This window comes from Pan paniscus, chromosome 22 (genome assembly GCF_029289425.2).
Source record: "Pan paniscus chromosome 22, NHGRI_mPanPan1-v2.0_pri, whole genome shotgun sequence".
In the NCBI taxonomy this organism is placed as follows: Eukaryota; Metazoa; Chordata; class Mammalia; order Primates; family Hominidae; genus Pan; species Pan paniscus.
Window position 1 is genome coordinate 29,892,428 of NC_073271.2, and position 14,117 is coordinate 29,906,544.

Here is a 14,117-nt window from a genome sequence, read left to right on the forward strand (position 1 = left end):
ATTCTAGAGTATTTATTCAGAATTATTTAATAGACATTTACCATGTGTCAGGTGTAGTTGGATGACCCATGAGTCAGAGGCAATTCCCATAGACTGTCAGATGCTCTGATATGTACTCTATCTAGCAGTCGTCAGAGCCAGTCGTTGGAGGGAGCAAAAGCTTTTGTGGTAAAAAGGAAATGAATGATTAGGAAGGGGGGAGTCGCAGACTTTTAAAACGAGTTAAGTAATAATTTCTCTTTTGGTGGAGTAAAATCAACTCTTGTTTGTTTTTGTTCAGGGGTGTTTTAGTTTGATTTTACTATATAAATTTTCCTTCTTGGCGTGTCAGTAAATAAGAAGGAGCATTTTTAGTTAGCACATCAAGCATTCTTGAAGGCATAGAGAATGGAATTCTAATGGGGAAATAATCCTGTCATCTTACGTAAATATAGTATTATGTAAATATAATACCCAGTTCTGTGTATTCCCTTTATTCCCATAGAAGGAATACTGTATTTTTATGTAATTTTTTGTTTTGTAATGTGATTTCTTGTAATGTTTAATATTTCATCCCTAAAAGGAAAGACTTCCTAGATGCCATTTTTGTGAAAAGACATTGTGTAGTGTAAGAACTGAAAAATTAGTAATTTGTCTCTGTAAATGTCACAGGCTGCAAAACGGGAACTTGAAAGGCAACGACAACTTGAGTGGGAACGGAATCGAAGGCAAGAACTACTAAATCAAAGAAACAAAGAACAAGAGGACATAGTTGTACTGAAAGCAAAGAAAAAGACTTTGGAATTTGAATTAGAAGCTCTAGTGAGTGAAGTTTGGTTATACTTTGGAAATATACTAAGATGGAACCATTAAAAACAGTAATAATTTTTATTATCTTTCATTTGTTCAAGAATGATAAAAAGCATCAACTAGAAGGGAAACTTCAAGATATCAGATGTCGATTGACCACCCAAAGGCAAGAAATTGAGAGCACAAACAAATCTAGAGAGTTGAGAATTGCCGAAATCACCCATCTACAGCAACAATTACAGGTGAGGAAGTATGCCTCTTCAAAGCTATGAAACTGGCCTCCTTTTCTCTAATTCATTTCATTTACTTACTTATTCAGTAAACATTAAGCAACTGTCTTGTACTAGGCACTGGGAAGCAAAAATGAAGTAGACAGGGTCCTTGTGTGAAAAGTAGCCTGTCAGGGAGACAAACTCAGCAAATATTTACTGAGCACTGCTTCCGGCCAGGTGCTTTTGCAGTTTCTGAGGCTACAGCAGGGACAGACACTCTGTCTTCTGGGAGCTTACCCTCTGTTTGCAGGAGGAACAGAGACTAACAAAATAAAGTGTGTACTGTATTAGAAGATGAAAAGTGCTATGGAGAGTGAGTAGGGAAGGGAATAGAGAGTTCTAGAGATAGGAAATGTTGTGATTTTAACTAAGGTAGCCAAGACAGGTCTTTCTGGATGGTGACATTTGAGCAGAGACTTGAAATTAATGACAGGCTAAGCCATGTGGGTATCTGGCAGAGCAAGATCTAGGCAGGGAAATAGCAGTGCCAAAGTCCTGAGGTCGTAGCAGGACTCTGAGATGCCAGTTACAGCAAGGAGACTACTGGGTAGAGCAGGTGGGAGCTGGATCGCACAGAACCTGTAGTCCACCAACAGGACTTTGGCTTTACTGTGGTAATTACAGTAAATAAGTACACTTGCGTATTTTAGGGGGTCATATGAGAGCTATATGTATACTAAATAGTTGGAGACACACAGAGCACTTTTAGTAGTTCCGTCTTCATTTTAAAGCCTATCCAAAGTTGTTATAATATCACCTGGTTTGGTATCAAGTGCTGAACTACAGGGGCATCAAATTCATGTAAATATTGCCTGCGGATGATCATATTTGCCTGTGACTCCTTTATGTTAGGCTTTTTCTCAGCATGATGTTTTTGAGATGTGTCCATGTTACTGAGTGAATGACTCTTTTGTTTCTTTTCATCGCTGAGTAGTGTTTCCTTATATGTCCATTCATCTATTGGTTGATATTCAGGTTCTTTCCAGTGTGGAACTTTTATGAATAAAACTGCAGTGAGCATTTATGTACAAGTCTTTATGTGGAAATGGTTTATTTCTCTTGGGTAAACTTTTAGGAATGGAACTACTGTGTCATGTAAGTGTGTATTTAACCCCATAAAAAACTGTCAGGCTGGGCACAGTGGGTCACACCTGTAAACCCAATACTTTGAGAGGGCAAGGTAAGAGGATTGCTTGAGCTCAGGAGTTTGAGACCAGCCTGGGCAACATAGCAAGACCCCATCTCTAAAAAAAAAAAAAAAACTTAAAAATTAGCTGGCATGGGGGCGTTCACCTGTAGTACCTGCCTGAGGCAGGAAGACCACTTGAGCCCAGGATATCGAGGCTGCAGTGAGCTATGATTGAGCCACTGACTGCCTGGGCCACAGAATGAGACCCTGTTCAAAAAAAAAAAAAAGAGAGAGAAAAGAGAAAGGAAGGAAAGAGAACTGTCAAACTGCAAAGAGTTTGTACCATTTTACATTCTGATCATTTAATTTGTATTTCCCTGAAGGCTAATGATGTTGGGAATCATCTTACATGTTTATTGGCGAGTATCTTTTACTGTATATCTTTGTTGAAGTGTCTGAACAAATCTTTTGCCCATTTTTTATTGGGCTGTTTGTCTTACTATTTACTTGTAAAAGTTCTTTTTATATTCTTAACAAGTCATTTGTCAGATACATGTTTTGCAAATATTTTTCTCCCAATCTGGCTTGGGTTTAATTTTTGTTAATGGTATTTTTTAAAGGGCAGAAGTTTTAAATTTTGATGAAGTTCAGTTTACCATTTTTTTTCTTTTGGTGTTCATGCTTTTTATGTTCTATCTGAGAAATCTTTGACTACCCCATGACTGCAAATATTTTATTTTCTTCTAGAAGTTTTTGGGGCTTAAAAAAATAATTTTTACAAGTTTTTATAAATTGAAAAAAACTTAAAATTTTAAGTTTCATAGTTGTATCTTATATGTTTAGGTCTATGAGCTATTTCAAGTTGATTTTTGCAGATAGTATAAGGTAAAGGTTGAGGTTTATATTTTTACATACTGATACACAGTTGTCATAGCACCATTTATTAAAAACACTGGCTTTTCTCCCATTGAGTTACCTTGGTAGCTTGTTGAAAATCAGTTGAACATATTTGTAACGGTCTATTCTGGACTCTATTCTGTTCTTTTGATCTGTCTGTCCTTTACCAGTACCTCACCCTGTTGATACCTAATTTTTGAAGTCAAGTGATACAAATTCTCTGTTATTGTTCTTTTTAGAATTGTTTTTGGTTATTCCAGGTCCTTAACATTTCCATGTACATTTTAGAATCAGCTTATCAGTTTTTACAAAAATGCTTGGAATTTTGTTGGAATTCCATTGAATTTATAAATCAATTTGGGAAGATTTGACATCTCAGCAATAGTAAATCTATGGCATAAATCTCTATTTTGGTAGTTATAAATTTCTCTCAGCAATGTTTTGTAGTTTGCAGTGTCCAAGTCTTGTAGATACTTTGTAAAGTTTATCCCTAAGTATTTTGTGGCTTTTGATGCTATTGTATATTGCATATTTTTATTTTAGTTTCCAGTTGTTTGGTGCCAGTATATAGAAATAGAATTTATTTTTGTATATTGACCTTATATCTGTGATTGCTTAACTAACTTCCTTTGTGTGTCTTACTTTGTTGACCAGAACCTCCCATACTATATTGGATAGAAGTGGGAAGAACCTTGTTCCCTCTCGATGAAGGAAAGCTCTCTCACCATAGAGTATAGTGTTAACCAGGGTTCTTGTAAACACCTTTTATCAGGTTGATGGACTTCCCTTTTTGCTGAGGGTTTTTATGATGAATGGGTGTTGAAATAGATCATATGTTTTTTCCCGCATCTATTGAGATAAGTATGTGTTTTTTCTTTCTTATTTTGTTAATATGATGAAATACATGGTTGCCATTTGAATGTTAAATCAGCCTTCCATTCTTGGGATAAACCACTCTTGGTCATGGTATATTACCCTTTATTAAAATATTTCACTACATTCCATTTCCCATTATTTTATTAAGGATCTTTTTAAATCTGTTGAATTCAATTCAACAGAGATATTGGTTTTTAGTGTTCTTCTAATATTCTTGTCTAATTTTGATATCAGGGTAATGCTGGCCTCAGAAAATGAGTTGGAAAATATTCCTTCCTCCTCTATTTTCTAAAAATGTTTGTGTTGAAATAGCATTTCTTCTTTAAATTTTGGTGGCATTCACCAGTGAAGGCCTCTGGGCCTGGAGCTTTCTTGAAGACTTAATTATAAAATTCATTATGTAGGTATAGGGCTATTCTGATTTTCTTCTTCTCCTTGAATCTGTTTTGATTATTTTTATCTGTCAATGAATTTGTTTATATTATCTAAATTATTAAATTTACTTGTATAAAGTTGTTTATAATATTCTCTTATTGTATGTAAGTCTGTAGTATCTGTAGTGATGTCTCTTCTTTCTTTGCTGATATTGGTAATTTGTGTCCTCTCACTCTGTCTCCGTGCTTCCTTCTCCTTTTCCTTCCTAACCCCTTCTTCTCTCCTTTCTCCTACTCTATCTCTCCTCCTTCTTTTCTTGATCAGTCTATCTGGAGTTTGTTTATTTTTAAAAAATAAGTTCTTGGCTCTATTGATTTTTTTTTTTAAATAAGCCCTTGGCTTTATTGATTTTCTCTGTGGTATGTCTGTTTTCTGCTTTATTTTTGTTCTTTTTCTCTTGTTTCTTCCATTTACTTATTTGGGGTTTAATTTTCTTTTCTCCAGCTTCATAAGGAGGAAGTTTAGAAAATTGATTTTGGACCTTTCATCATTTTTGATACAAACATTTTAAGCTTTAAATTTCCATCTAAACACTGACATTGCCATATCCCACAAATTTTTAATATGTTGCATTTTCATATTTATTCAATTCAAAATCTTTTTAAAATTTTCTTTGTAATTTCTTCTAATTCTTTCACATTTATTGAGATTTATGGCTCAGCATATGCTCTGTCTTGGGGAATATTCCATGGGCGCTTGAAAAGAATGTGCATGCTGTTGTAATTAGGTAGAGTGTCCCCTAAATGTCAGTTAGATCAAGTTGATTCATGGTGGTCTTCAAGTCTCCTGTGTCTTGACTGATTTTGTGACTACTTTTATTAGCTACTGAGAGTGGAACACTGAAATCCTGATCATTGTGGATTTGTATATCTTCCTTTCATTTCTGTTCAATTATTGTTTCATGTACTTTGAAGTCCTAAGAAACTCCTTATACATTTGAAATTTGAGATTTGTAAAGGAAAAAGTACCAGAAGTTGATTGCTGGAAATTATTTTAAAATATTACAAAATGCATGCACCTTTTTAAAGTATATTTTTCTTTTCTTTTTTTTTTTTTTTTTTTGAGACAAAGTCTCACTGTTGCCCAGGCTAGAATGCAGTGGTGCGATCTCGGCTCACTGCAACCTCTGCTTCCCGAGTTCAAGTGATTCTCCTGCCTCAGCCTCCCCGGTAGCAGGGATGACAGGCAAGCGCCACCACGCCTGGCTAATTTTTATATTTTTCGTAGAGATGGGGTTTCACCATGTTGGCCAGGCTGGTCTCGAACTCCTGACCTCAGGTGATCTGCCCACCTTGGCCTAAGTGTATTTTTCTATGTGTTAACTCTCTTTATGTGTCTTTTGTTAACTCTTGAGGTAAAGTTTCATAAAATATTCTCCTGGAAAATTTAGGGATGAAGGCCATGTGTTTATTAAACTAAGTATTATCACCTAATACTATATATGACCAAGTACAATTTTTATTAAAGATTGATGCTTAGACTGTTCGCTTATTGATAATATGATAAAAATCAAGATTCCCAAAAATGTAATGAAGTGAAAAATAAAACATTCTTTGAAGAAAGAAAAGTATGTAGTAGGTAATCAGATATTGGTTCCCTTTCTGTACAGGGATTAGCAGATACTTGCTTTGGAGATAAGTCAGATCTGATTTGTGTATTCTGTTTTATCAAGATTTTTTTTTTCTGGTATGGATTATTCATAGGAGAAGATGCTTCTAAATTCTAGCTATTGAGTTAACTCTTTCTACCATTTAGACATGCATTACACAGAGATTTATTCCACATAAGCCAGTCTGTATCTAAAGGTGGTTATTCCAAAATGGACTGGTTTTTAGCTTCTGATGAAAAATTTTAATTAAGGCATTTTTAGTTTTTCAAACAAAAAGTCAATACATAGAGCTCATTTTTTATCAAGGTAAAAATAAAAGTCAAATATTCTTTATTATAACCTAGGAAGGCTGCCATTTTACTGAAACATGCAGAAACTATACAGGATATTTTTGGCTAAATTTAAGCAAATACTGTTCTTGGCAAGTTAACCACAAAAATTCCAAACAGCCTGTGCAGTGTGGCTTAACTTTTTTCTTGTGTCAGTTAAAAAAATAGTTGCTTCAAAACTTTTGTGTACCTGTTTAAAATTCCATCCAGTGTGGTGGAAAAATATATACAGCAGCTAAGTTTCTAGTTGTTAAAAATCTTTGATTTCTGTTTCTAACTTCAGGTATACAGTAAACCTAAGTTCAGCCTTAGTAAGTATCAAAGTTCAGGATAGAGTAATAGGGTAGCTCCTATTTAGACCACTGAGTTAGTTTACAAACAGTAGGATCACTGCATTTGCATTTGATCCCGGTGCCATTGGAATGGAAGATCATTGCTTCAATTTATCTCTGTGGAGTAGTACTTAATGTACATTTTTTGAAGCTTATAAATATCCAGTAAGTCAACAAAAATATAAGAAATATCAGGGAAGCTATAACTGTGTAGGGAAAAGCATTTGGCAAACAGAGTTAATTTCTTGGCAAGAAAGCAGGAGCCACACCTAATTAATAATTAAATGCAGCTTCACCATGCAGGATTTGGGAAGAGTCTGAGAAAACTGACTTAAGCTCTGCCTGGATCTTAATGTAGATGTGGTAGCCTTCCCTGTCATTCATTACTATTTTCCTCCTTCCTTCCCAGGAATCTCAGCAAATGCTTGGAAGACTTATTCCAGAAAAACAGATACTCAATGACCAATTAAAACAAGTTCAACAGAACAGTTTGCACAGTAGGTGTTTTATTTTTAAAGTTGACCTTTTCTTTATTCTTTCTTTTTTTGACATGGAGTCTCACTCTGTCCCCCAGGCTGGAGTGCAGTGGTGCAATCTCGGCCAACTGTAACCTCCGCCTCCCGGGTTCAAGATTCTCTTGCCTCAGCCTCCCAAGTAGCTGGGACTACAGGTGCATGCCACCACAGCCAGCTAGTTTTTGTATTTTTAGTAGAGATGGGGTTTCACTATATTGGCCAGGCTGGTCTCGAACTCCTGACCCCAGGTGATCCGTCCGCTTTGGTTCCCCAAAGTGCTGGGATTACAGGTGTAGGCCACCGCGCCCAGCCTTTTCTTATTTTTTAACCAGCAAGAATTTCCTTAAGTGAAATGAGAACATTAAAAAACATTTTCCTCACTGCAAATTAAAGTTTTTCTTATCTTTGCGATGTTTTTCTAAAATAGGAGATTCACTTGTTACACTTAAAAGAGCCTTAGAAGCAAAAGAACTAGCTCGGCAGCAGCTACGAGACCAACTGGATGAAGTGGAGAAAGAAACTAGATCAAAACTACAGGAGATTGATATTTTCAATAATCAGCTGAAGGTAACTCTTCTATGTGTGCCTGCATGTGTGTCCTACCTTTAATTTTTTTTAACTGTCCAAATGATTAGTTGCTATTTAATCACAGGCAGAAAAATTTATTATGCCATTGTGAGACAATCTAAATTGCACTTTTCTCCTTGAAAATATAAAAATGAATTTGGCATCTATAAATTAGGGCTGAATGAGTGGCCCCAGCATGACATCTATTTTTAACCTGAATCATATTTTGACACATCTCCATTCTTTTGTCTGTTTATAGTCACATCAAGTTGATTCCAAAAGCTTTATCTTTCTTATGTTCTTTGAATACTACTAAAAGGGATTGTTTTCTTTTTTAAAACTAAGAATTTTTCTGCCACTTCTTATCTTCATTGCGCTTAAATGTAGATCTTTATTTTGTTACCTCATTTTTAAATCTTACTGTTTTAGTGGAGTAATTGCTTTTGTCTCTTGTGGCAGAAGTGGTGTGTGGTTTTGTCACATTCGCACAGTAAAATTGGGAAAATGCCAAAACTCTGAGGAAATGTAAAATGGTTAGATCACAGCCTTTTTCAGATTTGGTGTTTCTGATTTAACTTTACAACTGTATCATCTTAAGAATGTTAATTCTTGGCCAGGCGTGGTGGCTCATGCCTGTAATCCCAGCCCTTTGGGAGGCCGAGGCAGGCGGATCACGAGGTCAGGAGATCGAGACCATCCTGGCTAACACGGTGAAACCCCGTCTCTACTAAAAATACAAAAAATTAGCTGGGCATGGTGGTGGGCGCCTGTAGTCCCAGCTACTTGGGAGGCTGAGGCAGGAGAATGATGTGAACCCAGGAGGCGGAGCTTGCAGTGAGCCAAGATCACGCCACTGCACTCCAGCCTGGGTGACAGAGCAAGACTCTGTCTCAAAAAAAAAAAGGAATGTTAATTCTTAAAATCAGAACACAAACAGTTTATTTCTTATAAACAATCATATACTACTTTAGATGTATGTAGATGTTAGCATTTTTGTTATTCTTATAAGAAATTGGATGTTATACTTTTTTCCCCTCCAAATATTTGTTTTCCTTTTCTAACTTAAAATTCTTTTTAAGCCAATTCAGCTTTTGACAGTAGGAAGAAGTAAAACTCCTATTCTATAATTCTAAAAACAAAATTAAAAATTAGCATATATGAAACTTTTATAATAGTTGACCTTTGGATTGAGATTCTAGGCCAAATTGTCTAGACATCTGAGTTTGAGGTATGTGTGCTGTTCTTTCAGAGTATTAGGTAATGATCTTTTCTCAATTGTACGATTCCAGGAAAGTGCTCTTAGGGGAAATATTATTTGAGCCAACTTAGTGTTTTTCTTCACTTTGCTTTCATGCTTACATGGTGTGTGTATGTGTGTACACTATATATGTTCTATATTCATGCATATATGATTATGTGTGGTATGTCAGTATTGGAAGTACAGCTGTAAATTAACCATCTCTAGAATAAGTGCAATTAGAAACAAAAAAACAAAAAAGAATAAGTTCAATTAAAGTATGCTCACATTAACTTTCATTGTCACTTGTCTCTTTTATAAGCAAAAAAAAAAAAAAAAATAGCACTGTTGCAAAGCCTACGTTGCTTTTTAATAGTCTCTTGGGATATAAACTGTTAAATATTAAGCTCTCTTCTGAACCCAGGCAGTAGTCCAGATTTGTGCCTTCACATTGATTCTTTTTCTAGAAATTTGACTCCCCTAAAAAAGGTTCAGGTATTAGAAAATGATACTCTAGTGAGAGGCTTTTGATAAATGTCTAGAAGATTAAATAATTTTGGTGATTGAATTTCTGTTGCCATTACTAAAGAGAACACCCTTAATATGTGGCGAGTCACCCCTACTTTGTTTAATTGACTATGGCTGCTTTCAGTATCACAGAGTTTCTTACATAAAGGCCAATTTTAGCCCCCTTTTCCACTAGCCCTTTTTCCAAATATGCTTATTTTTAAATAAGAGTATTTCTTCTTGTTTTTTAATTTTAATTTTGGCTTTCTGTTATTAACTTTAATTAATATGATGAGTTTAAAAAAAATCACAGGTCAGGTCGGGTGTGGTGGCATGTGCCTGTAATCCCAGCACTTTGGGAGGCAGGTGGATCACTTGAGCAAGTGGATCATTCGAGACTAGCCTGGGCAAAAGGGTGAAACCCTGTCTCTACAAAAAAAAAAGAAAACACACACACACACACACACACACAAATTAGTCAGGTATGGTGGCATGTGCCTGTAGTCCCAGCTACTTGGGAAGCTGAGGTCAGAGAATCACTTGAGTCTGGGAGGTTGGGGCTGCAGTGAGCCATGATTGTGTCACTGCACCCCTGCCTGGGCAACAGAGTGAGACCCTGTCTCAAAAAACAAACAAACAAAACAGTAAACAAATCACAGGTCAGTATAACTATATTGTTTTGTTATTTAACACGCATTTGGAGGACTTAGTGAATATGTTGTGTTATGGTTATTATCTCTAGTATTCCTCTCAAACCTGGTAAAGCCAAAACAAACAATTAAATTGGAGAATCAAAAGATTTATAGAATTTGATTGAGACAACTCAGAGATGGATTTATCATTTAGTCTCTTAAGTGTCACTTGCCCACTTTTCTTTGTTGTAGCCACACTGGAAAATGAAATACTTTTTTTTGACTTTAGAGCATGTGTCCATTAGCAACCATGTTTTCTTGGATGAAGAGATAGGCCAGGAGGAGCCAGTCTCCTGACTCTTGGGGTTTCTTCAGTGCCCCTCTTGATCGGCAGTGCCTTTAGAGCATCCACGCTGATGATGCAAAAATTACTTCTGCCTTCCTGGGATGTGTCATTTCACACATCTAACCTGATAGTGTGAATTTGTTGTATCCTAAACCTTCCTTTCCCTAAAGGAAGCCAGCTGGAGAGTACAGAAAAGAAATTAGGGCTTCCTGTTCTTTTGTATTTCATGTTCACGTAGATTGTTCACCTGGAAGAAGGAAATGCAGTTCCCTCATTATAGGTTAGTACTGTAACACTGGAGGAATACCTTACAGAGTACAGAATTTTAAAATTAGTTGATCAGGATACTAAATCTATATTAAGTGGCTGGCTCCACAAATGAGGATAACATTTAACAAAAATTGATTCTCACTATTTTGGGTAAATTGCAATAAGTCATTCACCTCCTTTGATGCATGCTCAGAGTTATGTCCAGTTCTTAGGTATAAAGGTAATGCAGGGAATAATCGTACCCTGGTTCTGCCCAGATTCTGAGTTATAAGACAGTGATTAGGAAGTATAGGAAGCGTATTTAGTCAAAAAACTAAATGCACTTATACTTTCCTTTTCTTTTAACATACAATCTGATTTAGTTCTTTCTCTAGAATGTCTTGCTCAGATTAATTTGTCTTTTGCGGGTTTCTCCCATTTTCTTCAGTTCAGGAAGAATTCCTTCCTTCCCTACCCAAAATCTGATAAGCAAAGATAGAAATTCTCAAAGCATTAATTAAAGAGGAAAAAGTTACAGGTTAACAGGTATTTGTCTCATATAGGAAGCAACCTGTTGAAAACATGAGGCATACTTACAATCGGGTCTTCTGTTAAATGGCTCCATATTCAAAGTCGTGGGCCTTTAAGTTTCTACCTAATCCACGGAAATTGAAGGCTCATTTTTTGTTTTCCAAAAAAGGCTGTTTTCCCATGCATTTTAATAGATATTTACCTTTTAGGTGTCATATTTATATATTCAAAAAAAGATCCTAAGACGTAAATATCTTTCTATTTACCACCCAAACCAATAATTACTTGAGAAAGGAAACAGGAATCTTACTGTAGCAAATAAACTTTGCTTTTGGGTTTTAAATAAGTCTGTGAAAACAGGGAGGGTGAGAGAAGAGGAGAAACGATAGCACCCTGAAATATTGAAGCTCTTATCCTACAAATTCCCCAATTGGCAGCCTTTGTACTTATGCTGCCCTTGCTATGCATTATAAATTTTAGGTTTTTGATTATCAAATGAAATATTTGAACAGTGAATTAACCAGGAATAATTAATTTTATTGTGATTATTGCTAGCATGAATTAGTACATCTTAAAATAGTTTTAATTCAGTGGATAAAATTTATTTACCATTAATTTCTGCTTTTAAAATGTGTTCTGTATGTAACAAATACCTTATTAAGAAATCGGTAGTCTTCTCAGATCCACGTTCTAGAAACAACAATTTAAAATTATTATCTATGACTTCTACTTCAGTTTACATGAAAATTAAAACTCCCAACTTTTTTGGAGACTCTGTGTACCAAAAGGGTAGTTTTTCTTACACACAGTGCTTACCTATAGGCATAAAATTATGATTCAAACAAGTGTTAAATAACATTACTGCCAGGACTTTTTGGACAGTAGCACCTGACTTTACCTTGACCTTGGCGATGTCAGTAGTTACTGCAGCAGTTTTCCTTGGCACTGACAGCCTAATGTTCCATATTTTAATGTCTTAGCTCTAAGATGGAGCAGCAGCACAAAGTACAGCTTGTAGTTTTCCAGGCTCCTTTAAGAGGTCAAATAAGGAGAATCCAACACCCAACGGAGCTAGATTTTATGTTTCATGTTGAAAAGTTGAGTCCTTGTTGGTTCCTGTCTAGTCAGTGTGTACTGGACAAGTCCTAATGTGAATGGCCGTTTACATTTGAGCATTTCTTTCTTCCAGTCAGTGGCAATGGAGGAGGCAGTGTTGCAGTGCCTGGCAGTTCTCCTGGGCTGCGTCATCCACTTAGACTTCTTTCTAAAGGTCTCCATGCCCTACTCAGGCAATGCACATCTTTCTCAGACTAAGAATGATGAACCATCTCCAGCTCTGTGCTTCAGTTTCCCCTGCGCAGATGAGTGCTCAGTGTCTAAGATAGCATTTACCATGAAGTACTAAGCCTTCTTTATAAAAGTTAATTACTAGTTATTATTAATCGTGGAGTATGATTGATTCTTTCCTGTTGACGAGTTGCGTGTGTGTATGGTGGTGTAAACTGAATTACAAGCTGGACAAGGTACTGTATACTGTAGTCTTGTCTTTTTAACAAGCATTTTAGATCATTGAATTTGAGCTTGTCTGCAAAAATGTGAAAGCGCTCAGTTGTTATTTGGGTCATGTGCATGTTTCCATCATGGGAGACATACTGTGATCAGTATACTATTCCAAATGTGTATAGCATTTTATTTTCTAGCAAAGTTTGAATATTTAAGACTAATTCACAATTATGATTTAATTCCTTAGTATACTTGGGAAATCCAGGCTTCTAAAATTAGACACAAGAGTCTGTTAGAAATATAAATTCTCCTCATAATGCTACCTGTTCTAAAAATTGCTCTTAGAACCGAATCGATGTTGAAATGAGAAGGCCAGTTGTAGTAAATGAGGTTGTTTGCTTAACTAAAGCCTTTATACTCTTGGTTTCAGACACTAGCTTTCATGGGAGGCTCATTCATTATGAAGGCAGTGAAAGGCAAAATGTTTAGCAACCAGAGGAAAAAAGAAAAGAGCTGGAGAAAGAACTGCAGAACAGAGTAAGAAGTCAGGGAAAAAAGTGCTTATGAAGGGAAACAATGAAGGAAGGAGAAAGACTCAGAAAGAGGAGGCACAGAGACAGTGAGAGAAATCAGTATGGTTCAAATAGCCATGTTGCTTTGTCATAATTAGTAGAATAATGTTTGGTTCTTTCATTCTGTTCAAGCTAAAATTTTATTTTTACCTATATGATCCTTTGGAAAAGACCTCTTATGCACAGAAGTAATAAAGTGCTCTAACTCTCATTCTGTCAGATTCTGTGCCATACCAGTAGGCTGCTTGGTTGAGTTTTTTAGTTACAGCATGGGTTTTTTTTCTTTTTAAGGTTGTAAAAATTTAATAAAAGGTAATTTGGGAAAGGGTTAAGAAGAACTCAGTCTTTTGAAAAAATACTTTCTTCTCTTAATGGAATATTGCTTTGTGATGAAGCAGACACTTTGAGGGAAATTCAGATTTTCAGGACAAAATGGAATCAGTTTTCTCTTTCTGGTAATACTTCCCAAGGGTACTTCCCAAAGCCTCATGGCAGAGGGTGTCTGATTACCTATTACTATTGCAGAGAGGACAGGAGCTTCTAGCTCTTCTGCCCACCCCTTTCCACACACACACCTTGCTCCAATCTCCCTTGGCACTTGTGACACATTGACTACCATTTTGTGCCATGGGAAATAGTCTTATTATTTTGTTAAATACTGACTTCAAATTTAAATTTTTGAACATGTTTTCAAACCGTATATCCCATTTCAGAATTTAAATAACCAATCAGGCCAGGTGCAGTGGCTCATGCCTATAATCCTAACACTTTGGGAGTTCGAGGCGAGTGG

The 14,117-nt window shown here is 36.0% G+C and overlaps 1 protein-coding gene across 9 annotated transcripts in view; it reads left to right on the forward strand.

The window, feature by feature from the left end:
* Window positions 1–14,117, forward strand: part of ITSN1 (intersectin 1) — a 257,613-nt gene that overhangs the window by 132,700 nt on the left and 110,796 nt on the right. For all 9 annotated transcript variants that reach the window (XM_034947835.3, XM_034947836.3, XM_008977693.5 and 6 more), the window contains exons 13-16: window positions 652–801; window positions 891–1,031; window positions 7,078–7,165; window positions 7,611–7,750. In XM_034947835.3, the coding sequence (XP_034803726.3) occupies window positions 652–801; window positions 891–1,031; window positions 7,078–7,165; window positions 7,611–7,750 (519 nt within the window). The remainder of the gene's footprint in view (window positions 1–651; window positions 802–890; window positions 1,032–7,077; window positions 7,166–7,610; window positions 7,751–14,117) is intronic.